We start from the raw sequence: 27,249 nt of genomic DNA, 5'->3' as shown, positions 1-27,249 counted from the left end.
TTGACGTTTTTCTTCGACATGACAACTCCTTGGTTATATATTTCTTCATTTTTTACTTTACCACATTTAATAACATGGATTACTTTTCCGAATGGCACTTCGTCGTAACCTGGCTCTTTCATCAGATGAGAATCAAATTTGCGGGCTTCAACTGAATCGTCTAGAACCATTGTCAGTATATTCCTCACGACTTTATGTTCGGGTTAACCTTTTTGTGTTTAAAGTATCACAATACGAAGTTATCGTCTGCGTCTTCTAGTTCGCGGTTGAAATAACATTCGTGAGAGAGAATGCATTTTCCTTGGGCTCAACGAAGATCGGTAACTTCGGCAACTCGGTGTTGATCAGGTTGTAATCACTCAGCCGTTGTCCTTTCTCCGTAAATACAGAGGAGACATCAAATAACTCGTTGTGTGGTTCGTAGTTGCTATCAATTTGGGTAGATCTTCCTTCTTCGCGTGGAAAGTAGTACACAATCCAGAATGTATTTTTCTCTCACTCGTCGATGCAACTGCTACTCTTGAAATCGCAACTCATTCCAGCTTGGAATACAATTTTGTGTGTGAACTTAAGGTACTTTGTAACTTCGTGTTGCATAAGAAGTTGATGGGTCGTGATAAGTGTCAAACCTCGATCATTTTATTGTTATGATTTTAGACATGTGATAAGCCAATGTGGCAGCACGTAAAATCACTGTATAAAGAGACACTTGACGGAACTATCCATGATGCATTTTGTTTAGTTGGCATTTTCGAGCCACTTTGGCCAAGTTCTTCTTCGGCAGTTGAGTTGCACCCACCCACCCAGAATGGTCATCCCGACTTTGAACTGAACTATTTGTATAAGTTTTAAAATTATTACGTTGCAATAGTTAATCAACATTCTTGACATTTTCCCATTCATAATTGTAATGTAATAAAAATAAATGACCAATTTGCATAGACTTATCTGTCGTACTAAACATCTGACACAACATCCAATTTCTGAATGAATTGAACACGGACAATGGATCAGATATGTTGTACACGCACGTAATTGATTTTAGTTTCTACAAAATATACGCTAGTTTACTCAACGTGTTTCTGAATCATTAAATGATGATATAATGTTGCAACAATAATGTAAGTTTATTGCTTTCGAGTTAGTGTATTTCAATCCTAGTATTTCTATGGTGAATATAACAGCATCTTTGAGTATTTTCTTAACTTGGTTATAATTATAACGTCCCTGCCTTTTAATAATCGAATTTCAACTGTTGGCCTCTACACCAGTTATATGATAGAATAAAATTAAGAGATTATATTTTTAACCATTATCCTTATAGAAATTGATTTCTTATACCGCGAGACTCTTTCATCCATCACTAAATGATATGGAAGATTTTCTTTTTTAACACAGAATTTTAATAAAAATTTGCTGTTATCGATAAAAACGATTAGGAAGGTCACTCTTCACAAAATGAGTTAATTAATTGAACGGATCACTTTTATCGTCGTCGAGTCCTGGAGTTATAGTACCCCCTGTTATAATATACTACCTTACTTTGTGCAGACCTTCCTCTATTATTTTTACGCATATCACCTTATCGCCCAAGTTTTGAACTATAACGATGTTATTGTGGAAAACTATATACTCGGAATTCTGTCCGACTATCAAAGTATTCACATTGTGTTAGTATTTGATTGTTCTGAACTATGATTTCTATTATTTTATTTTCCCAAAGCTGAGTAAACGTTTTTTTCATTTTTTTTATTTGATTTTCTGAATGGAGAACCGTTCAAGAATATTGTGTGAGAAAGAAAGAAAGAAACTTTACAAAACACCAATTCTGAAGATTTAACAGCTTCTGGGGACGGTACTTGGATGAAGCAAGGCTATTCTTCATTGTTTGGTGTTACAAGTTTGATCGGTTACTGGACAGGCAAAGTAATTGATATTTTTGTTAGCAGTTTACACTGTCAACTTTGTAAACTCTGGGACTCAAAATTAAAAACAGAAGAATTCAAAGAATGGCACCAAACGCATGTAGAAGAAGGAAATTGCCAAGCAAACCATACAGGACCTTCCGGGAATATGGAAGTTGGTGCTGTGATCGAGATGTTCCGCCGCTCCGAAGAAAAATACGGTGCGAAAATCAAGAACTACGTCGGAGATGGAGACACCAAAACCTTTGGTAATTTAATCAAAGCGAAGCCTTACGGTGAACATTTCGTCATTGAAAAAAAAGAATGCGTTGGCCACGTTCAAAAAAGAATGGGTTCCCGCCTACGAGAGTTGGTTAAAAGTACGGTGGAAGAAAAAGTCGTGAAATCAGGAAAAAGTGCTGGTCAAAAAGGAAGAAGTAAGGTGCTGGGCGGAAAAGGAAAATTAACAGGGAAAATGATTGACAACTTGAGTCGCTATTACGGATCTGCAATTCGAAACAATTGCGAATCTGTGGAAAAAATGAAAACTGCCGTCTGGGCGACTTTTTACCACCAGCAATCGACCGACGAAAAACCACAACATGAAAAATGTATGAGTGGTAAAAATTCATGGTGCTCATATCAAAAAGCTTTGGCAGCAGGAACAATTGAAAATTTTAAACACAACTACAATCCTCTCCCCGACGATGTTGTACAAGCCATCAAGCCTGTTTATGACGATTTGAGTAAGGACGAACTTTTGGAGAGATGCGTCGGAGGATACACGCAAAACGCAAACGAAAGTTTAAACCAAATAATCTGGCGTATTGCACCAAAAAAGCTATCAGGAAGCAAAAATTTGGTTGAATTTGCAGCCTACATTGCTTCCAGTACCTTCAACGAAGGTACTGGTGCATTGCTAACATTCATGGATGCGATGGGAATCGGCATGGGACCAAGCGCTCACGCGTACGCTCGATCACACGATTCTGAGCGCATCGAGAAAGCTAACATAAAAGCTGACCAGAACAGCAAAGAGGTCCGAATTCAACATCGATTGGCAAGAAAAGAAGCAGAGGACAATGACATTGCTGCAGGAAATGTTCTATATGGAGCTGGAATCGATGATTCCGTTTAAGGTACGTAAAAACAATTTTTTTCTTTACTTTTTCAGAGTTCAAAACTTTGAACGCGTTTATCTCGGAATGAGTTTTGAAAAGTCGGTGATCTTCATATCTCGAAAACTACTGAACCGATTCTTTTCAAACTTGGTACACTTTTTCTAAGCATAAAATACCTCCCCCCCTCGTTATTATTTTTTTCGTTTTTTTTCATTAAGGTACCTTTTTACTTGCAAAATGGCGGAATTTTTCAGTCAAAAACAGCTGTGTTTGAGTTTTTCCTTCGCCAAAACTAAAAAAAAATTTTTTTAAATATTCCGGCACCCGGGGGGGCGGGATTACGTAATACTTTAACTAAAAAACTCGACTTTTTTGGTTTCAGATGATTCTACGACAAATGGCGAAGATCACCGCAGAGCACCTACCAAAAAACATGCTCCAGCAAATTCTCTCTCACGGGCTTATTATTAGATATTTTACTATGATTTTTTTTTCCAAGATAGTCGAAATGATGTACAATAATGTGTAATTGATTTTAATAAAATAGCTTCAGCCATATTTTTATAAAAAATTGTCAAAAAAAGTGTTTTGAAAATCGTGTTAACCCCTACCCCCCCCCCTTAAGCAAAGATGCTCTCCTAGAGCGATGTATTGGCGGATTCACACAAAATAATAATGAGAGTTTGAACCAGCTTATTTGGAAGATTGCGCCGAAAGTTGAGAGTGGTTCAGCAATTATCGTCGAATTTGCATCTTCAGTGGCTGCTTGTGTTTTCAATGAAGGCTGTGAAGCTTATTTAACCTTCCTAGAAGAGATGCGAATCAGTACTGGTCCAAGTTGTCATGGATGGGCGCTTCTAACCGACGATATTCGAATGAACAGAGCAGATGAGCGAGCAGCTAAAACCGCTAAAAATGATAGAATTCGCCGCAGACTTGATCAAAAAGATGCTTTGGACATTCTTGACGAAAGTTCTATACTCTATGGTCCCGGCATTGATGATTCTATGTGAGTAAAATAAAAAATAAATAGCTTACTAAGTTTTATCAGGGTCTTTTCGCTACGAAAAACTTTAAACGCGTTTTTCTCAAATCGATGTTTTTTGAGTCGGTGCCCTCTGTATCTCAAAATCTATTCAACCGATCGTTCTCAAATTTTTTACAGTATTTCCTTACATAATTTATGAGGTAACCCTGTTGAGATTTTTTCGTTTTTGATTTTATTTTTTTTATTATTAACAACAATAGTCATGAATTTAGGCCAAAAATCGGTATTTTCACTTTCAAGTCTTGTAAAAAGTTCAAAAATTAAAAAAAAATGGAAAAACTCGACAGAGATACCTAGAGGGACATAAAAATTAAAGGAAAAACTTTGGTTATTTCATTTCAGATGATCCAGTGCTGAGGTATGACGTGCACCGCAAAATGTATTTTTTCTGAGGCGCCTGCGAAGAATTGCTGCCATTCGGTCAATTTTCAATATTTTTCAACCAATATTTCACAGAATATAGTTCAATTACTACTCTTTAATGTACAATAATCAGAAATAAATTTACTTTCACCGTACGCCCAAAAAAAAATCTGTAAAAACCTGTTTTTTTCTGCCTTCAAAACCCTACCCCCCCCCTTCAGGTGCCCTTCGGAAGTTCAAGCACAGCTACTCAGCTCTTCCTACAGATGTTCTCGAAGCTTTGAAGCCTATCTACGAGGATTTGAGCAAGGATGCTCTCTTACAGCGATGCGTCGGTGGATTCACACAAAATAACAATGAGAGCTTCAATCAATTGATCTGGAGAATTTCTTCAAAATCTGTGAGTGGCACATCAACAATTGTAGAAATTGCGGCAAATGTGGCTGCATGTATATTTAATGAAGGAAGTTTTGCCCTATTATTATTCATGCAAGAGATGGGCATAAGCATGGGGCCGAGCTCTCACGAATGGGCGCGTCAAGTTGACGATTTGAGGATATCGAGAGCAGAGGAGCAGGTAGCTCTCGACAGTAAAGAGGGACGTATTTTACGTAGGCAAGCCCAACAAGGTGCTCTAGATATCCTGGATGAAAGCGTCTTACTGTATGGACCCGGCATAGACGATTCTGTGTAAGTATAGAGTGATAATCAACCGTTACTCCAAATTTTCCAGTTGCAAAACTTTGAACCGCTCTCCTGAAAACCTACCATTTTTCAAGTCCGTGAACACGATAACTCAAAAAGTTCTGGACCGATCCTTACGAAAATTTGCACAGTACTACTTTATATGATTCTCCAGGTAACAATGGGAGCTTTTGTCGATATTTTGATTATTGTTAATTTGACAATAACAAATAGATCGATTTTTTTTACGAAAATCGCATTTTTGACTTCAAAGTGCTCCCAAAAATTTAGAAATCGAAAAATCGAAAAACCCCCACATCAATACCTGTAAAAACATCTCCTCTAACGAATTCTTTTTGAATTTTTGGTTTCAGATGATCCTGCGATCACTTATCGTGTTCACCGCAAAACAACTTTTTTCCGAGGCACCGCGGGAGATCTGCTGGGAATTATTTATTTATTAATATTTTTCAACAAAAATTTACCAGAAGGTTCTTGAGATGATGTACAACAACATACAACAACATTAAATGTACCAACGATATTTGTATAGCCAGGAAAAATTCACAAAAATACGTCTTATTTTGACCGAATTAACCTTACCCCCCCCCCCCCTTAAAAAAGATGCAAAGAGTGATAAAGAAGCGTTGGAGCGGACTTCAGAAGCCACGAAAACTTCTGTTCGCACAGAACCTTATGTCAAGGTTAGATAATTCAATCGTTAAGGACATTGTCTCAAATCCTTCTAAAGTATTAGAAATAGTGTGTGCTGAAGCCATGCTAAATCAGGAAGAGATAATGTACCTGATCTTTCCTAAGCAAGATCGCACTGATGATCGTATTTGTTTACATTGCGAGACACCAGTCAACATCGATCAAGTAGTCTATCATACAAGATGCCCAGTCATCAAATGGATTGTAGACTCAGCTCGATATGAGTATGATCCAGTGGATCAATATATTCGAGCAAAGACCATGGTGTATCTAAGTCCAAATTTTAGGGCTAGGATTACAGAAGTACTAAAACTACACGCCATGTTAAACCGTGACATTGTCCACGAGTTGTGGACGAAGTAAAGAAGTCTGGCTTGCTAGCCGTATTCCGGACTCCCGGTAAAAAAAGATCGGGGAAAAAAAAGGTGACTGACATTGACAGTTTTGACCAAACGGTAATAAGGAGATGCGTCCACAATTACCATCTTACAAATAAGGAGCTTCCGACCGTGGAAAAGCTACGAAAAAAATTAAAACAAGACATTCATTTTACCGGATCTGAAAGCAGCTTACGACGAGTTTTAAAACAGTTGGGCTTTCGATGGAAGAAAACAGAAAATAATCGAAAGCTGCTAATTGAAAAAACTAATATTCGGTTCCTTAGGATTGAATTCCTACAAAAAATTAAAAAGTTTAGGGAAGAAGGTAGGCCCATCATATACACCGATGAGTCTTATGTGGACTCATCTCATGCTAGCACCAAGGCTTGGACAGATGGATCAACCCAAGGTTTGAAAACCCAATATCAAAAGGGCAGCGCCTTGTTATTGTCCACGCAGGATCCGAGAACGGCTTCGTGCCTAATGCACTGCTTTTATTTAAAGCCGGTACGAAGTCTGGAGATTATCATGATAATATGAATTATGAAAATTATGAAAAATGAACATCCATCAAAAGTTTGACGGTAAAATTTGCTTGCTAGATTGCCTAACTATGACGAAGACGCATCGACTCCGCATAAATTGCGGAAGAAGTCTACCCACCGGTTGCGCATTGAATTTATAAATGGCAAGCATCTGGAAGTAGAGTACAATTTCGAACGCACCGGGATAGATGAAGAGCGGATTCGCATCAACGTAAACACTTTGTTGCCGGTGTTTGGTAGATTGTTACCTCCAGGCACGGAAACCTTCGTGAACGTGGAGAAGCTCGTCACTTTCGTGGAGACGTACGTTCATTTGAACAAGTGTAACGACCAACGATACGCCTCCTGTCCCTGCCATTTGGATGTCGACCCTGAGATCGCTGCAAAGCTTGAACCGTCTCCAGACAACGCATGTGCAGCCGGCCACTTCCATCACTTCTGCTTCCAGCATGTGAATTACTGGTTGTCGGACGTCTTGGAGCCTTCGATCAAGCTTTTGGGTAAAGGCGGGTCACACATTGAAAATCGCATCTCGAGCTTGAATTTTATTTTGGGAGTTGCAATTTACTTCCGAGATGGGGAACAGATGTTCCGGGCGAGCCGCTCACACCCACGCCTCCGAGAAATGTCACAGTGATTTACAGCACTGATGGTGAATATGTTTATGCCAGTGGTCGTCATGACATTGTTCACAGTAGAAATATCTTCAAGTTTAGTGTTAAAGCAATTTATATAATTATATATTGTTACACCTGGCCTCGCAAGCTGAACAAATGGCAAATTAATTCGAATAAATGGATACATTAATATTTTCACTTCATTCACTTTGCGCAATAAAGCAATTCTGAACCAATATGTTTCCTATTATAGTATAAGTTAGGCTGTCACGAAGTCGTCAATTACAACACAGCAGGTGTATGAGCTTTTCAGTAAAATAAATTAATCGTTCGATTTTTTTCGTTAAAATCGAACCATTAACTTTGACTGTCCGCCATTTTGTGAAAAATGAATATTTTTTTCAATCCTTCGATAAGGGGGGGGGTAAGGTATTTAATTTTTTTTTCCTGCATTTTTTTTTTTATTTTTGAAATTGAATCCGTAATATCTGAAGAATATTCAGTCAAAATTTCAAGTCAATTGGAGCAAAATTGACGAAGTTATGAGTATTTTTATACCTGCCGGATTTTTGTACCTATACCCGAACCGACCCGAGCGCCCCGACCCGAGCGCGCTATTGTTACCCGGCGGATGTTTCGCTCTCTATGTAGTACCTTACCTCCCAGTTCCATCTATCGAAATTTCAAGGCAAGGACAAACGTGTTTATACCTGGTCTGTATACTTTGTCAGTGTGGCGTACAAAATTCAGTCAGCAGCAAATATCCTATCGAGCAGACGTATCCACGCGTTCTTATTTTCGCATAATTTCAGCTCCGTTTTCATTAATTTTTGTTGTTAAATTATTACAAAAATGCCAAAAAAAATTCGAAGATCTGATAGACAATCAGCTAGTTCGAGATTACATCGACCCAAAAAAATTTTACCTCCCCACAAACGGAAAAGCGAAGACATTACGACAAGAAGCGCGTCAGCTAAAAAAATAAAAATGACCGTTGAAGATCAAATTACGGAGGATCTTGAAAAACATTATAGGGTAATTGATTTTTTATTGGTCTTTGAAACAATTGCTACGCTAGTGAAGTGTGTGAAGTGTGATGGAAAAATAAATTTTCATTCCACTAAGAAAGAAGGTCTTGGATTTCACATCAAAGTGTCGTGCGAAAGTTGTAAACAAATTACAAACGCTCCGTCTAGTGCACGAATAAACTCTGGTATTTACGAAGTGAATTATCGGTTTGCCTTCGTGATGAGGATATTAAGCCTTGGATTAATTGGCTGTGAAAAGTTCTGCGGCTTCATGGATTTGTCCAGTTCATTTTTATCAAGACCGACGTACAAAAATTATTCAAATTTTCAATTTGATTCTTTGAGGTATAGAGCGGAGCTCGGCTAACAAAAGTTGTACATCATATGTTCAATATGAGTCAACAGCAACAGCAACAAACAACTGATAATTTACCATCAGCCACAGAAGATACATCTTCCTCAAACAGAGGAGGAGCAAGAGGCAGAGGAAGAGGCGGCCCTTCCCGGAATGGGAAAGGACGCGGTGGAGGTTATAAACCGAAGCCAGCACCTGGTCCAATTGTTACGGCACCTAAGCCAGACACCAGTGCAAGACCTCAGTCTAAGAAACTCTCAACCGTAGAAACCATTCCAAAGAACGACCCAATGTGGTTGGACTTCGACGCGGAAGGTTTCGAGGGATTAACACCGTATGCAGCACGGAACGAGTTTGCCGATACATTCGAGGGATTTATCCCATTAGTGGAGAGACAGTATGATGTAATTCACACTGTAGATAAGAACTTCGCTAAGTTTGTGTCCAAATCGATGTTCGTTTGGTACTGCACTCAACACCTATATTCGCGGAAAATCGCGATAAAAGTGCACCGTGGCGAAGCTACCTTCAATGAAGAAAGGTTACTAACCTATGTAAAAGGAGCTCGTCACCCAGTCCCAACACCGGTTGACGAATACTTACGATCAGCGAATCGATTTTTTTCATCTGCTACAAAAGAAGAAAGAGCAGCAACAGCCGAAGAAAAAAAAAACTTAAGATGCCGACGAACTCAGTGTATCAGGCGACGGAACATGGAAAAAAAGAAGCTACTCATCTTTATTCGGCGTCACCTCGCTAATCGGTCACTTTACAGGTAAAGTTCTTGAAATTCACGTCAAAAGTTCATACTGCCACGAATGTAAAACTTGGGAACACAAATTAAACTCTGCCGAATACGAAGAGTGGCATGAAGCTCATGTACGAGTACGATATCGCAACTATATCGGCGACGGTGACTCCAAAGCTTACTCCGGGTTAGTGAATTCTAAACCTTATGGTGATGATTTTTCAATGGCAAAAAAAGAATGTGTAGGACATGTTCAAAAAAGAATGGGCACTCGTCTACGTGAAATAGTCAAAAAGACCGTTGTAGATACCGAAACTCAGGGCGGAAAGAAAATCAAAAGAAAGAGTCTGTCTGGCAAAGGGAAGCTTACGGCCAAAATTATACGGGTTGGCTATCAGACGTCACTCTGATTCCGTAAAAAATATGAAGAACGCTATCTGGGCAACTTATCATCACTACAGTTCAACCGACGAGAACCCTCAGCACGAGAAATGCCCGAGCAGCGAAGACTCCTGGTGCGAATGGCAGAGAGCTGCAGCTGCAGATGCTCTAGGATCATTCAAACACAGCTACACAGCTCTTCCTACTGACATTCTGGAAGCCAACAGGCCCATTTATCACGACTTGAGCAAGGACGAACTGTTGCAGCGATGTCTTGGAGGTTTTACGCAAAATAATAATGAGAGTCTCAATCAGCTCATTTGGAAAATCTCTCCAAAGTCTGTCAGTGGCACCGCTACAATCGTTGAAATTGCAGCTCATGTAGCTGCATGTACTTTCAATGAAGGTTCTTTTGCCTTGCTGGCCTTTATGCAAGAGATGCACATCCCGACAGGGCCAAGTTCTCACGAATGGGCACGACAAGCTGACGAGTTGCGAATTAGTAGAGCAGAGGAGCAAGCAGCGCGTGACAGTAAAGAAGAAAGAGTTTTGCGCAGACAAATGCAAAAAGATGCTCTAGACCATCTTGATGGAAGCCTTTTGCTCTACGGACCTGGCATCGACGACTCTGTGTGAGTATAAAAAAATTATCGAATTTTATGTTGAATTTTTCAGTACGCAAAACTTTGAAGCGTTTTTCTGAGACTTGTCATTTTTGGAGTCCGTGCCCACCATAACTAAAAATCTACTGGACCAATCGTTTTGAAATTTTGCACAGTGTTTTTTCACATTATTCACCAGGTATTGTCGAGAGCTTTTTTTTTCAAGAATTATCAATTTTACAACAACAAATTAGACGTTTTTTTTTAGCGAAAATCTGGTTTTTGACTTCCAAGTGCTACGAAAAATCGAAAAATCGAAAAAAAAAATCCTCTCGTGAATACCTCGACAAACATCTCCTTTAACAAATGCATTTTGATTTTTTCGTTTCAGATGATTTGGTTGCGAGTTATGATGGGCACCGCAAAACAACTTTTTCACGAGGCGCCTCCGGAGATTCACAGTCAGTCGCTCAATTTTTGATATTTTGCAATGAAAATTTAGGGAAATATTGTTCAAATGTTACATTATCATGTATGGATTGCCTGAATAAACTAACACCATCTGTATTGCCAAAAAAAAATCTTAAAAACATGCTTTTTTTTCACCGAATTAACCTTAGCCCCCCCTTTGCAACGCGACGTCAGAGTTTTCGCTACAAGATCTTCGGTGGCTCGTTGAGCGTGTCCGGAGAGCTCGTGTGCAACCGCACAGACTACACAGGATATATTTTCAGGACAAAACGGTAATCCTGACTTTTCAAAAATGGCAAAACGAAGTGATTGCAATATTATCGGACCTCGAACCACATGACGATGAACGCAAAGCCGATTTTATCGAGTGTCGTCAGATTAACGAGAAGTAAGAAAGAAACCGAACCGTACACATCTGATGTTACCCACACAATCGAAGACACATCATTTCGGTAGCTTCTAGAAGTTTTTCAAGGATTTTGTGTGGGAGGAATACGGCTGTAAAAGTCTGAATTTCAGGTCAGAAAGATAGTCTTGCATCTTCAGCTCTCATGAGGAGAACTTCAAATAAAGCAGAATTAAAACAGCGAATCGATCTGTTCTTAAAAAATATTCACGACTTGAAAACCATTGTGAATCAGAAGTCAGAACTAAACACAGTGACAAAAAAACTTTCACGCTAATGGTTTACCCCCAGGGCGAAAATAATATGTTCGACATACTTCGAATACATTCTTATGTGCTAATTGACCGGATGGCGACACCGCAATTAGATAGGCTGGGAATGTTGATGATGATCCGTAAACTTTCACGCTAATAGTTTACCTCCAGGCTTATTGTCCATTCGAAGAAAGTGCTTCAAAATGATGATCCGTAAACTTTCATGCGCATGAAATTAGCGGGAGAAGTTTCAAGCCGCTATTCACGCTGATTAGGGTTAGGGTGTACAGGCTCAGACCTGTTCGCCGTAAAAAATTTCATTCTTTGATGGCAAGGGTGGTACAAAGCTTGGACCTCTCACAACCACGCCCAAATGCCACGTTGATGGTTCCATCTGTAAAGCTGATAAATCAGCTTTATTTAAATTATTGGAAAAATATGCAGATAAAGATCAACCACGACATACTAACATTATAGTTCACGATGGTTTTTTTCTACTGCATTTAATGGACATGCCCGCTTTCCTAACACAGCCCACCTACGATTTAATTATGAAGAATATACATTCCTGTGTGAAAACAGCAACCGACAAACTTTTTCAGCATGCTTGCCATGAAGAAAAAGACTTGACTGCTGAACACCAAGGTGACGAAAAATCTGCAAAGCTTACCGTGTCCGGCGATGGAACTTGGAAAAAGCGAGGATATACTTCCTTGTATGGAGTGACATCATTGATCGGATATTATTCTGGGAAAGTAATTGATATCCTCGTGAAAAGTGCCTATTGCAAACAATGCGAAACTTGGAAAAGCAAACTTGATAGTGAAGAATATCAACAATGGTATGAAAACCATCAAGATGATTGCAGTTGTAATCATTCAGGTTCTTCTGGAAAAATGGAAGTTGATGCAGTGATCGACCTATTCAAGCGTTCAGTGGAAAAATTCGGAGTGCAGTACAGAAATTACATTGGAGACGGTGATTCTAAAACGTACTCCGGGATTTTGAAAGCTGCCCCATACGGTGATCAAGAAGTCGTGAAGAAGGAATGTATTGGACACGTACAGAAGAGAATGGGAACGCGACTCCGAAATTGTGTGAAAAAGAAAGTGGAAACGGTGGAAAAAGAGGATGGAAAAAAAATACAAAAAAAAACTCTCGGTGGAAAAGGCAAGCTGACAGCAAAAATGATCGACAAGTTGACAGTTTATTATGGCTTAGCAATTAGGAGAAATTGTGATTCGGTTGAGAATATGAGTAATGCAATCTGGGCCACATTTTATCATTACTGCTCGACAGACGAAAATCAACAACACGCAAAGTGTCCGATCGGATTGGACTCATGGTGCTCTTGGCAGTGGGCAGCAGCTGCTGATAACTTATCAGTTTATAAGCATGATTATCAGCCATTTCCACAAGAAGTTGCTGAGGCCCTGAGGCCCATTTATGAAGATCTCAGCAATGAAAAATTATTGGAAAGATGTGTGGGTGGTTTCACCCAAAACAATAATGAAAGCTATAACCAACTGGTGTGGAAGATCTCTCCAAAAGTACTTCCAGCCGGATCAAAAACGGTGGAAATGGCTGCATATATAGCTGCTGGCATCTTCAATGAAGGGACAGCTGCCCTTTTATATTATATGAATGCAATGGGCGTCTCACTTGGGTCCAATGCGCATTCATATACAGATAAAGAAGATGCGCAGCGCATCAAGATCTCCGACCTGAGATCACACGAGAGCACCAGAGAGGGAAGAATGGCTCGCAGACAGCATCAAATCGAATTATTAGAAGCTGCCAACGATGCGAACGGATTATTATATGGCCCTGGAATAGATGACTCCATGTAAGTTGAAAAAAGACAAAATTTACCACATGTAAAACGCTTTTGAAACTTTAAACGCGTTTTTCTCAAAACTATGTTTTCAAAATCGGTGATCAAGATTTCTCGAAAACGGCTGAACCGATCAGTCTCAAATTTTAACACAACCTTTTTAACTAGATTTTTTAGTAATTAATCGAAGATTTTTTTTCTCCGATAAATATTTTCCATTTTATAAACAATTTAAGGCTTAAATTTTCGTTCAAAATCGAGTCTTTTATTTTGAGAAGTCGCCATTTTGTGAAAAATTATTTTTTCGCTAATTCCTTCGATTAAATACTAGATAATGTATTATATTAACAAAATTTATTTGGTTTTTTCATTTCAGATAATCCGGTCCAGAGATATCGTGATCACCGCAAAATTGGTTTTTTTTTCGGAGCTCTAGGAGATCGGTGATAGCAACATTCGCGATGATTATTTTTACAAATAAAAAATATGTTAATATATTATAAGGTTATTATAATATGTACACCAATTTTCAAATTAATAAATTGAATAGTCTGCGCGAAAAAAATTCTTGAAAATCCGTCTTTTTAAAGCCTTATAACTGTATGTAAGCCCTTAATGAAAGACATTCCGCTGACATTTGCTGGTATTTCACTTAAATTTCTCAAGATGTGTACGAGTGAGAAAGCAGAAAAAATCATTATCACGTTTGATCAGTACATTTCGCCATCTATAAAAGACAATTATTGCATCATCGAATTCAGCGTGATATTTTTAACGTTGCAACAGTTGTTAAAGTGTAAAGATTGTAACGGTGCAGTGACTTTTAACAAAAACGGACAACGTGGTTTAGGATTCAAACTCTCTGTGAAGTGCGGGTGTAAAGAAACTTTTATTTTGTCTTCGCCGTTAATCGATAAGGCGTTTGAAATCAACCGTCGACTTGTTCTCGCCCTGAGAATGCTTGGAGTAGGATTTGAAGGCATGAAAAATTTCTGCGGTCTCATGGATATTGGACAAGGAATTTGTAATAGTCATATTACAGCATCGTGGACAACATAAAAATTGCAGCTGCAGCCGTCACGAAAATCGTTTTCAAAAAAGCATTGAAAGAAGAAGTCGAATTGAATGTAGAAGCAGGGCATCCCGCGGATGAACTTTCTGTGTCTGGTGATGGATCGTGGGCGAAACGTGGATTTTCATCGCTTCTCGGTATAGCCTCGTTGATAGGGAAATACAGTAACAAAATTTTGGAAGTTGTCGTCAAATGCAGTATATGCCAAGGCTGCTCAAATTGAAAAGGCCAAGAGGATACGATTGAATATAAAGAGTGGTATCTAGAGCATGAAGATCAATGTGAAGCAAATCATGCCGGAAGTGCTGGAAAAATGGAGGTAGACGGCATCGTGGTAGACGACTACTCGAGCTATAGGAATGGGCACTTTACATATATTCTCGTGCCTTGTCGAATTTAACAACATCCCCATCAGGGGATCAATATATCAGTTGTACCGTGTATCACTGGCTGTTTTAGAAGCCAAGGTTCAATTTGTACAGCGCGGCATCTCGTCTATCCAAAATAACGAAGACGATTACAAACACAACACTTTTAACGAAGAGTGGCTTCAAGCTGCTAAAGCTGTTGTAGTTTTACCAGATCAGATAAGTACGATCGTTAATGCGATCGGAAAAGTTAGCGTTTACGACTCAACGTATGTGCCAAAACTAGCACGTGACAATTATCACGATGGCCAATTCGTGCCACAAAGTGAACAAGTGATTTTGTCTAATCTACGGAATACCGTAGAAGCACTTGCACGTGAAGAAACGCCCATATAGCAACGTAGGGCGTTCTACCAGAACAACCCAATACCTGGAACAATATGGCACGGGCAACCGGAAAATCCGGTGCTACAAAATCCAAACGAGATAATACCACCAGAGTATGATATCGTTGATCTTCAAGATGATATCAGCGATTTAAGAGCTAAGCTCAATTACCTTAATAAGAAAGCGGGCAAGTTCGGAATTTCGGATTCGAGAGATCGGAAGAGTTATACAACGTGAAATACGCGAACTATATCGGAGACGGCGACACAAAAATTTTTATTTCTTTATTAAAAAACTCGAAGCAATTTTTCAAAAACACTGCCATTCTGTACATGTATTCGAAGATGTAATGACTGTAATGTAGTGCTCTCGTCAAGAGCGTCAAGGTAATCGCGCAACTGTACTACTAGCGCTCTCTGCCGAGTGTGACAAGATAGACTCGTTTTCTGAAACACGGAGTGGCAGGGGGCTGCCTCTAGCCTTCCTGGTAGGCAACCTCGATTTAACAAAGTGAGGAGGTCGTATCGTATATCGGCCATTCCAAATATGGACCCTTCCAAGTTTTGACCCACGCTGACAATTTAGTGCAGATTTCAATCGTTCGAATCGTTATTTTACAGTCCAATATTGATGAGCAATCAACATTGTTTGCTTTAATTGCATAGTGTTAGTGAGAAATTATTGCGCATACCTTCCATGTTCTTCTTCTGTTCACATAGGTATTATTTTTTCTGTCGTGCCACTAGGACTTCTTGAAATGTACGATAAAAATGATTTTTACTACCTTTTTCAGCTTCGGAAAGTGTTGTCGAAATTTTTTCTCCGAAAAGGAAGATAATTCGAAGACAATGTTTGGTGGTCCAACGTCGACATCTTCCTGCGGTGATATTTCGCGACACTGATTCTAATAAAAAAAAAAAAACAAATCAATGATTCAATTTCACGAGCTAAATGTACGGTAATTTTTGATCAATTATTCTAACCTCATCGTCGATAATTTTAACGTACAAAACCTGCTAAATGATTTGTAAATCGTTGATCCGCGTAGCGTTATTTAAAAAAAGAATAAAATAAAAATAATTACTGAGAAATATACACTCCATACCGAAATGAAAATCAAGATGTATTTCACTGCTTCGACCGAACTATTTTTCAGACTAGATTCCAAGCTCGGGAAAAATGCGCCAGCGGTTAAGTGACCAAACCGACTACTACGCAGTCCCGAACGGAATGACCGGAATGACTTGCAACGGTTAGACGAAACTTATTTGTGCCGAAACGAGTTGGGTGGTGGGAGAAGACGCCGTCGCTCATTGGGCGATATTGGTGGTGATCGTGGAATCACGTATCATCTATCCCTTCCCTCAATCTTACCGAGAATGCGTTAGGTAGTGTTTCTACCCTAACCCAAAGAGTAGAAATACTACCTAACCAAAGCCCTAACCGACCGAGGAATTTCAGACCTTTTCTTTTTACACTAAATAAACAAGCGAACGGCGAGGGTTCAAATTTTTACGACGCGTCGCCCTTTCGCAGCGGAATTCAGGAAAATTACTAACGTCCCGAAAATTGCGAGAAAAAAAATATGTCATTTTTCGAGACTTGTTACTACTTCACGCATTTCTTGGTATACTTTCCGCCGCCAATCCGGAAATAATAAGAAGTAAAATTAACTATCGTGAGGCTGTTTTCATGAAATATTGAGATCGCTAGACGAGAACTAGAATTTACAATAATTACGCGAATAAAATATGCCAGATAAATCTTTCATGGCAATTAAATTCCTTTGAAAACGAAACTGTTTTGTACAAACAAAAATGATATTTAATCGCATTTACAATTTCAATTTGACAAAGAGATTTCGAAAGAAAAGATTGATAATACGTGTAATAACTTTTTTTCCGAGTGAATACTGTTGAATTTCCCTTCGCCTTCGTCATTCGGTTAATGACTAAAATATACCTCTGACGCAACAACTTGTTACGAGTTTAGTTCTTCCCGTCTTTGACTACTGCGCAGCTGCCCTTACTAACCTAAACTTAAGCCCTGGAATTCTTTGCCGCCGGCTATTACGACTGCTTCATCGTTAGATGTGTTCAAGACGAGTTGTCATCATTATTTGTTGGCTATTGAGCGTGCTGAAGTAGTGAGTGCGATGGCCTAGCTGCTAGATGGCTGTTTGAGAAGATGTTTAAAAAAAAAAAAAAAAAAATGACGTTGAGAGACCATTTAATAACTTTAATAACTTTAATAACAATATTATAAATACCATTATGCTTATTATTTGCATACTATTTGTAATGTTAATAATATGCTAGTTTTAAGTTTATATATATATATTTTTTTTGTTTCTCTTTTTTTTTATGTACACTCTGTATACTTTTTCTTGCTTTTGGCCGTTAGAGGACTTTGTCCTACGGCCTTGTAATAAATTACAATTACAATTACAATTACAATTTCGACTAGTTTTATGCTCGTTCGAATAACGTCAAGATAGACTTAGAACTCCTGTTACATGTATTAATGACATCCTTTTCGTGTATAAATATATACATATATATATATATATATATATTTTTTTTGAGGCAGGAAATTATAAAGTAAACAATATCTCATAACAACTTTTATAATTTTATACTGCAATCTATAATTTATATCACTAATATCATTAATCATCACTAATATCGTTAAATCCATAGACTGAAATGAGTTTCAAATGGAAACGATTATTCGGTTATACTACGAATATAGCTCCAACACTGTTGTCAACAGAGTCACCTTAAGTCTATAAAATAATACAAACTGAAAAAAATTTCTTCTGTTTAAGTAAATATCTGACTAGTTCGTCCTGATTTGTTTCATTTGATTTAAGATTTGTTTGATTGAAATAAGTCGTACTAAAATATCATAGATTCACTAATTCTAAGATCAATGCAATAGTCGTTTGATTTAATTTTTCTTTTCTAAAAACAAGTAAATATCGTTGTTTTTTTATGTTACATTGTTTACTTAGCATAAAGTCTTTACAGTGCGTGTGTCAAGTATTGTTACAAAACTCAATTGTAATTTTTACTCGGGTTTTGTTTACAGCTAGAGTCGAGTGGTTTTTTCCGATACTTTCTACTCATATTTGAATATTAGTATACCGCAGGGTTAAGAAAAAACAACTATCCTTGTTTACAAATAATGCTGCATGGTATAAAGAAATGTAAATATTGCCTGTTCACGTGAATTTTGTTGAACGAATATCCAAGTTGAGCTTATTTTTGTACATTGGAAGTATAAATAAATATACATTTCGCCGGGTGACGAAAAATGATATAGTTAAAGGTTTCAAATTGTGTAACTGTACATTTCAAAAATATCAAACAGTCGTATAAAAAATCCCGAACAATTAATCGTTGAGAATGCTTCAGCATTGGCGGTAACAAATGTCTAGATCTAGATATAACAACAAAATATCGGAAAGCGGTGCATTTTTTTAAATACAGATCCAATGCTACAAAAGCATCACATCTTTTACAACATTATGGAATAATTTTTCATTTTGTATATTGGATATGAGTTTAAAAATGTATGCGTTTAAAGATTTGTCAGATGACTATATCCAAATGGATATTTAACTTTTCAAAAAATTGCGTGGCGAATATTCTAGACCCTATATTCTCTCGATTGAAATAAATAATGTTAGAATTGTCAAGTCTTCACTTGAGTTCTCAACTTCAAAATATTCTGTCCAGCAATACATCAATTCTTTCGTTCGAATGAAGTATATTAATCTGATCAATATCATGAATACATATCACATGCGTGAATATTGTGCAAAATAATATTATATGATGAAAAATAAAATGGCATCAGTCCCAAGTACCTTTCCATTTTCATGGGTTTTCCCTTCGACACGCTTCCGCATTCTTTCCCACGCTCCTTTCCTGGTATACCTGAATTTATTTTGTCTATACCTGTCCCTTAGGGTAAGCCAAAGAAACTAACCTGTCGAATTGCTGGTCTTAAAAGACCTTTTTACTAAGAAAAAAATTCTCCCGTTGGGGAAAATTTTAAGCTCAATTTTAAAAGGTGTCTTTGGCCATTTCAAATTTCCCATTTAAATAACACGCAAAAAAATTTTTTTCATTAAAAATGCTATAACTTTCGAACCGTTTGAGATAAAAAAAATTTCCAGGCATATTCTTGTAGGGCATTAAATTCTCTAAAAAAAGACTCTGGAGTTGATTTTTTAGTCTCAAAAATTCGTATACTTACGGGCCGTGAAAGTCAAAAAAAAACAGAAATATGCAGTTTTAGGGTTCTGTGATTGGAAATATCCATACTAAATGGAAAAACTTTATACATATATATACAGAGAGAGAGAGAGAGAGAGAAAGAATGAGAGAAAATTTAAGAGGCCAAGTAGGCTAACCGTTCGCTGGTAATTTATGGGTACGACATAATTCGTAGTGTTTGCTGGTAAGCGAAGACCTTCCGGTGGTCTTCAGTCGATAGTAGTAGATATCTACTCTCTTTCTGTCACACAAAATAGAAGAGGACAGAACATTATTGTCAGTATCTCTACATTGAATATTTTTTTTTCAAACTGTTAAGAATTCTTCGATATACACGAGTTTTAGAAAAAAAAAAGACGGGAGTATCGTTGAAAAAAATGTTGAATTTTTTTAACCATCCTCTGATGATACCCAAATGCTTAGTTTTTATAACGGGTCGTCACTAAGCCCCCTTACTGGAATAATAAGAAAGTTTAACTACAATACAAGTATCTATAGCATTTTCGTATACACTGAAATGATGCATTTCTGTAATGATATCGGTATTGGATGAGAGTACGAGTTACGAGAATGAAATACGATAATCGATGCATCGATTAATCGAGTCTAAACAAATAATCAAACACGACTCGATTGAATCGGTAAAAATGAATCGATTAATCGATTATTCCGTATTTTTTTTTTTGAAACGGTGCATGTGAAACCATAATTTCTTAAATTTCAGTAATTATCAATTTCAGATGAAAATATTCATTTATCTTTCACTTATTACATCAAATAGGTATGTAGTAAGTAGCACAATGATAATAACTGATACTTTATAATGATATAAATTGACATTGTACTTCATCGTTCATAGGAGTAAAAAACAAAAATCAATTACGAGGAAAAATAATCGAGCAAGTCGATTAATCGAGTTTGAAAAATAATCGATTATACTCGATTAAACGGGAAAAAGTCATCAAAACGAAACGAAAGTGTTGGACGGCTCGATTCCGGTCCGTGAATTTTGGTGTTTGACTAAATTGAGCCAGTGCGCGTATCAACCGATGTAGGCCACTTTCGACAGTTTTTAGTCAACAAGTAGATTCCGTTATACGATTCCAAGGCGGTAGAGTCATCGTTATACATGCTTACATAGGTATAATACACGAATTCGACCGGACGCCCACCTCGCATGAAATATGCACATGGATGTATACATACGTACATAAATAACGTATCTAAACCATTTGTACCCTTGAATTACCTGCATCCGCCGAGCAATCAGTGCATCAAATGATTAGAATTTATAGCAGGGATTTTCTGAAAACTGGTAGCGCCGCTTTCGCGTGTACATATACATTATATACGGTTAGAAAAACATTTTAGACCCCAAATACTGTACACAGATAGCGACAATACTGATTTATACAAAATATTTCAGATTCAATCACGGTGGATATACGACATTAACGTTATTTATTGATTTAACCGTTGCGTTTAGGATAAAACTTCCCATAATTTTTTTAATTCCGAAGGTTAAACGACCCAGAACTGTTCAAATATGTTCTAATTACAGGTAAAATCAATATTCACAGGTGCGAAGAAGCGACTTCCGGTTACCCGTAACAAGGAAAGTGAGCCTAGATTTACTTTTATTGAATCCAACGAAAAAAATCGAACTCCTGCACTAGAAGCGTTGCGTTTCTTTAGCTCACTGTGTCCGTGAACAAGCGATTAGCCAACGACGCGTTATCATTTAACGAGTAGAATCACGTAGCGTAAATGCTACGCACGTATTATAATACAGTGTAGGTACTTACTCGACATACGCAACTGTTACGCTGGATTAGTATTCATGTTTTCTAAGCGTGGCATAATATTTTCTGCTGGTACGACGGTAAGAAAAAGTGATTAAGCTACTGCAGCACGTGGACAAGCAAGGTCTTTTGCCGTTTACGAAGCATCGCATTGTGCGTGTAAAGAAGACAATGAGTTTGTGTCTGCTTGTAGAATCGTAAAAGGCGGTAAATTTTTTTCTTTCAAATTTAAAATGCACCTGACGAATGACTCGCGCGGTAAGTATATATTGTTGAATACCTACGACGTAGGACACATTCACCTTCAAAGTCTAAAGAGTGAAAGCTGAGTAACATACTTGACGAGAATCCTGTCAACTACACGCGTGCGTTAATTTATACATATATTTCCATACTTCTCGTCAAAATGGTGAACCGGAATTTCGGCTCATTATTGGGAACCAGGCTACGAAAGTTCGTTCGTCTATCCACGAGTTTTTGGATATTATTAATCAGATATTTGTTATCGTAAGTGGTTTCCGGTTTCCGGACACAACGATAAGAACTACCACCAGCTTTCAAAGCATTTTAACCGTGCGATAAGAATTTTAACGACCCGTGATTTTGATGCGAGTCTACAGCTACATTCGAAAATATCAAATCAACGAACGAATTCATCTTACGGATGACTTGGGTATTTAAGGTTTCGCGAAATAAGTTTCGAAACGAAAAACTAATATTAAAAACAAACATTTTCAAGGCTCAATCGAACCTAGTCGAGTATGAATTCGATTAGTAGAAGAGCATGCAGTAGCACAAAATAAAATTAATAAAATTGTAAATTTAAACTATAACGTACTATCGCTTAGTTATTGTCAAATTTTAAAAGGTTACACTTTCGTGCCATATGTTCAATGTGAAAATCATTCAGCTTGTTGATCTTACTTTTACTTGTTTATGGATAAGATAAAACTTTCCTGATATCTTCAATTTCTCCTGTGTTACGGGAACTCTATTTGAACCAGATTCAACTCTTTTAAATCTGATTTTTCACCTTGATATCTGTTTGATTGTAATTTCTCTATCAAGTAAATCTATCCTTTAGATATCGTATGTACGAGAAAATTATTTCTCTTTATTCGGGTGATTCTGCGATCATGTATACAATATATATGTAAATATATAAATTAAATTTTCTAGTATATTTTCTTATTACACAATAATATGTATAGGCTTTTATATAATTTACACATGTGTTTATGTATACCTATATAACAATTATTTGTAAGAATTATTGTAAAAATATAGACAACCTTATCTTCGTATTGCGTTTCATTTTTTTTTTTTTCTTCTATTTATATCTTACATGCAAGCGTGTATAGCAATTTATTGTTAGTATACTTTTTTTTTTTTAAATCTTGTTATACTAGTTATATACATCAGTTATGTATAGTTTATATAATTGCGTACGGAGATTGGAGGTAAGTTGAGTTTCGCAGCCAACATTGATGTTGTACGATCTAAAATAAATTTACTTGAGAAAAAACATTTAAATCGAAACCAAAATCGTGATATTGGATAAATTTTGATATTTGATTTTCTGAATAGTTCATCGTACGGATTTATCAATATATTCGTGACACGATGTATACAATTATTACCTGCAAAGACCATCGAAGTCATATCGTCATGTAACTATCCGAATAAAATCTGATAAATTGAAACGAAACTTTCCTTACAGTTTTGTGCAACTAGACAAGCCCTTCTGAACATGAATACCAACCTAAATACGTGATAAAAATCGATGTCTACGAGGTTGAATTTTCTCCGATGAATAACGAAAGCTTCGTATCAATACTGGCCTGGATGTTGTTTCAATTTATGAAAAGGCGGTGACCGTTTACTTTCCAAAATTATATATGCAACAAAATTTTGATATTTCATTGGTGGACATGGCCCGAACCCGTTCAACAATATTCAATCGTCCTAAATAATGCATGGGACGAACATAATAATAGGATTTACAAAAAACGGTGGAGCAATTCGTCCCGACAGACAAGTCGGTAAACGAAGTATTTCGAATGGGTATAATAAAACGTTGACACACATACACGTAGACATGTATCAATTTGCCTATGCTGTTATTTTAGTATAGGAGGCGAATTTAACTGTTATACATTATTTACTAGGAATACATTTTGTTGCTGTGTATAAGCGTCAGCAGTTACAATTCCATCACACTGAGCATTTTTATCTCGTACGTTTATAATTTGGACCCCAAATTTTACATACAAGCTAATATCATATATATATATATATATATATATATATATATGCTGCTATATGTATATACATGTGTATATATCAAAGACAAAAATATTGGTTCTCCGCTGTTAGAAGAATAGACTGACATCTAGATACGAACGATTCATACAGGGACGAATCTTTGCACTGGTGCAGTAGATACTGAATCTCCGCTTTTTAGATAGTTGCAAAAATTCGATCAAGTAATCTAATCACAACAAGGAAAAAAAAAATTATTTAATCACAGATATGACTGCAAAATTGTGATTGTATGAAAATTCAAAGTTATTTAGACGGATCGTGGGAGTGACTGTGAAAGATGAAAATAAAATCCCTGCTTTGTCTTCTTTCAGACCAGAATTCAACTGTTTCCTCGGCTACTTTACAAAGAAAAATTTCACACGAATTGGAAAATATATGGGAAAATTTGAAGGTCAAGTTTTAGTAATATTGCAAGGTCACCAATTGTTATTCATTATCGACGATTTGCCTACGATTCGTAAAAACTCAAATTCAATATAAACCGTCGACTTTGTTAAAAACTTGCAGAATTCTTCCCGTATATCACCTTGTTGAATATATGTTTGCTGATCAAGGAAAAAATTATCCAACAAATTCAATAGTGTTATCTTATAATGGCAATAGTAGAGAAAAAAAGTTATTTTCACAGTTCATGTGTAAAGAAAAATCGTTGAAAGAGTTCTTGATCGTAAATAAAATGTAAGGAATGTCGAGCATGCACTAAGAAAAATTTCATCGTTATGGTTACTTGAAAATTCTAATCAATTGTGTATCGTTACAATAACGTTTCAAAAAATGTGGCACAAGTAATTATTTAGTACAATTACGGTTGTCGACAGCGTATTTCCTCATCATAAGTTGGACAGTTCAATTTGTTTGTTTAGGTAACATTTTTTTTTAATTGAATAAGGCCTTAATTAACATGAATCTATCATTGCACAAACATCAAATTATCGCATTAAATGTAAAAAAATTATGTATATATATATATGACGCGTGACCAAAATCAAAACGAATAACGATACATACTAAAATATCTAGTAAAAACTACAAAACTCATTTTCACTTTGTACCAAAAACTACATTTTTCAATTACGCGATGAAATGAAAATAGCCAAGAATTTTATTCGAAAGAAAACTAGAAATATATCTCGGTGTGGTAAAATTTTACCTCGAACAGCAAATTTCATGAGTCTTGGACTGATTTTACGTCAGTGCAGGAAAGCCTGTAACACATACGCGCGGGGTCAAAACGTTCACCGTATAAAGTTTATACATATATATGTATGTATATACGTATGTACAATCGATATCTTAGGCAAGAACCAGGTGTTAAAGATGAGCCAGCACTTCGACGGCGGTAACGGGAGGCGTTTGGTCCCCACTGAGAATGACGGGCTCAGATTCGGTCTGGACGATCCTGACAAGATTCGCGTCCTTTTTAGATGGCACCTGGAGAGTAGCGGTCGGCGTCGGATTCGGTCGGCCACAGTAGCTGGGCGGTCTGCTCTCACGTGTCGTTCCTCCCAGGGCCGCGACGCTACCCGCATTCGACCTATAAGTCGGCGGCGGCGACGAAGTCGGCTGTAAACGATCCAGGAGAAGCAGTCGAAGTCGATACTCCTGCATGCTGGCCTGTGGATCATCGTGCTTCGTATTAGCGAGGTGCAAAAAATTTCAACGAATAAATCAAGATTCGGGTTATTTGTTTTTGCTTACAATTAGGAATCATTTTCCTTTCATGTGTCACTCGTAGTCCTATCTACGAAAATTTATCGGATACGAAAAGGAAAATTATCAAAAAAAACTAACAAATTTGTCGAATTTCACCGGTCATTAATCCATAATTCACAGAAGCTAATGGAATTTGTATCAAATTTTATCAGAGCATACAAGTGAGTCTCGAAGTTATGGTGTGAAAAGTATCAAAAAGCGTTGTCATTTGGAGCCAATATTAGTGCAGTCGAACAATTATGATCGTTTTTAAATTTTCGACGTAAATTCAAGTCGATTAGCGTTAGCGAAACTTTGAATCCTTTCATTTCCTGTTACTGTTGCTTCAATACTTTTTTAACCAGACTGTACTATACTTTTTCTTAAAAACGTTGGAAAAGTAGAGTTAAAGTGGAAGGTTTTTAGAGTAATGCTTTTCAATGCTTGACGATAATCAAACACTTTCGGCAATATATTTTTTTTACCTTCCCATAGTTAAGTAACGTTGTACGAAAAAAAAAAAAACTGGTATCGTTTTACCTGTTTTTTTGAACAAAAATATCTGAAAACGTTATCGTTGACTTGACATGGCACAGGTTTTATATTTTGAAAAGAGATCGATCCAAGTGTATAGACTAGCCACAAAATATTTTACGAGTGAAAGAGTAAAATATATGTAATACAGAGTATAATCAGAGTGAAAGAAAACAAAGTATAAAAAAAAAAACCGACACTTTTGAAAGAATATACGTTTTGTGTTGTAACCGCATTTATACACCGTGGATGTTAATTCGAGCGACGCGATAGCCTGGCGTTTTTTTGAAAGCGAGTAAAACCGAGGAGGTGAGAGATGTGGACCAGAGATTTGTCGTGCCTGGCGATGCGAGCCGGTAGGGCAGACCGACATCGGAACAACGAACGAAGGTCGAGCTCGAAATGGGCATCAATGGCCCTAAACCCGAGGGTTTCGTTTCAGGTAGTTCAACCTTGCAACAACGGTACTGATATAAAAGAGTAAAAATACCAAGCTAACCCAAGATCGTATTACCCTCACAGAAACTAGAAATTTCATTATTTCAACTCTAATACACAAACTGTGCCATTGTATTTTTATTTTTAAGCGGATACCAAAACCGTATGGTAATAATTGAGTGTTTGAATGAAATTTTTCTTTCATTTTTAGGGGTGCATAATTCAGTGCAAGCCAAAATAATGAGGACGTATTTTTTGTTTTTCGTTAAAAATGATAATTTTTTCATGTTATAGGTGATTGAATTTCACTGATTCTAATATATATAGATATATCTTAACATGGGTGACGTCACAATGTTACAGTTTTCAATCTGTTATATTAATGGCAATTTTGACTCAATCGAAAAAATAAAAAATACGTCCAAAATATTTTTTTACAATCTACAAGAATATGAAATAAAGAAATTTCATTCAAATACTCAATTGCATAGTTAAAAAACCCTAAAACTATCGAATAATTAGCGCGGATGGTAGAAAATAATGTACCTAACATGTATGAATGCGTCAGTTTTTGCATAAAACATTATTCTTTCGTTTTATTGGATACCAGAAATTTGCATTGTTAACTTTTGTTCTATGGTCATTTGTTGAAGCGCGAGGAGCCGACCAATCACGAACATGTCAAATACCGGTATACAAAATGTACTCTTAATTGCATAGATGCAGGCGTATTTCGATCGCATCGACCCTAAATTGCATACATGCAGGCGTATTCCAGTAAAATCCCCCCGAATTGCATAGATTCAGGCGTATTCCAATGAAATCCGATCAGAATTGCATAGATGCAGGCGTATTCCGATGAAATCCATCGAGAATTGCACGGATGTAGGCAT

General features: G+C 37.0%; 1 protein-coding gene and 2 long non-coding RNA genes across 3 annotated transcripts in view; 2 read left to right on the top strand and 1 right to left on the bottom strand.

The window, feature by feature from the left end:
• The first annotated feature begins 3,651 nt into the window (after positions 1-3,651).
• Positions 3,652-4,591, top strand: LOC124212507 (uncharacterized). Its single transcript, XR_006881670.2, has 2 exons — positions 3,652-4,034; positions 4,416-4,591. It is a non-coding gene; the product is annotated as an uncharacterized lncRNA (long non-coding RNA).
• An 11,080-nt stretch (positions 4,592-15,671) lies between these two features.
• LOC124212509 (uncharacterized) lies at positions 15,672-16,502 on the top strand. Its single transcript, XR_006881672.2, has 3 exons — positions 15,672-16,001; positions 16,076-16,235; positions 16,439-16,502. It is a non-coding gene; the product is annotated as an uncharacterized lncRNA (long non-coding RNA).
• A 6,219-nt stretch (positions 16,503-22,721) lies between these two features.
• LOC124211790 (uncharacterized) overlaps positions 22,722-27,249 on the bottom strand; it is a 31,494-nt gene continuing 26,966 nt past the window's right edge. The window contains exon 5 of the mRNA XM_046611209.2: positions 22,722-25,306. Coding sequence (XP_046467165.1) covers positions 25,004-25,306 — 303 coding nt within the window. The 3' untranslated portion in view covers positions 22,722-25,003. The remainder of the gene's footprint in view (positions 25,307-27,249) is intronic.

Source organism: Neodiprion pinetum, chromosome 2 (assembly GCF_021155775.2).
Source record: "Neodiprion pinetum isolate iyNeoPine1 chromosome 2, iyNeoPine1.2, whole genome shotgun sequence".
In the NCBI taxonomy this organism is placed as follows: Eukaryota; Metazoa; Arthropoda; class Insecta; order Hymenoptera; family Diprionidae; genus Neodiprion; species Neodiprion pinetum.
Note: the sequence above shows the minus strand (reverse complement) of the source record. Positions and strands in the feature narration are given on the sequence as shown.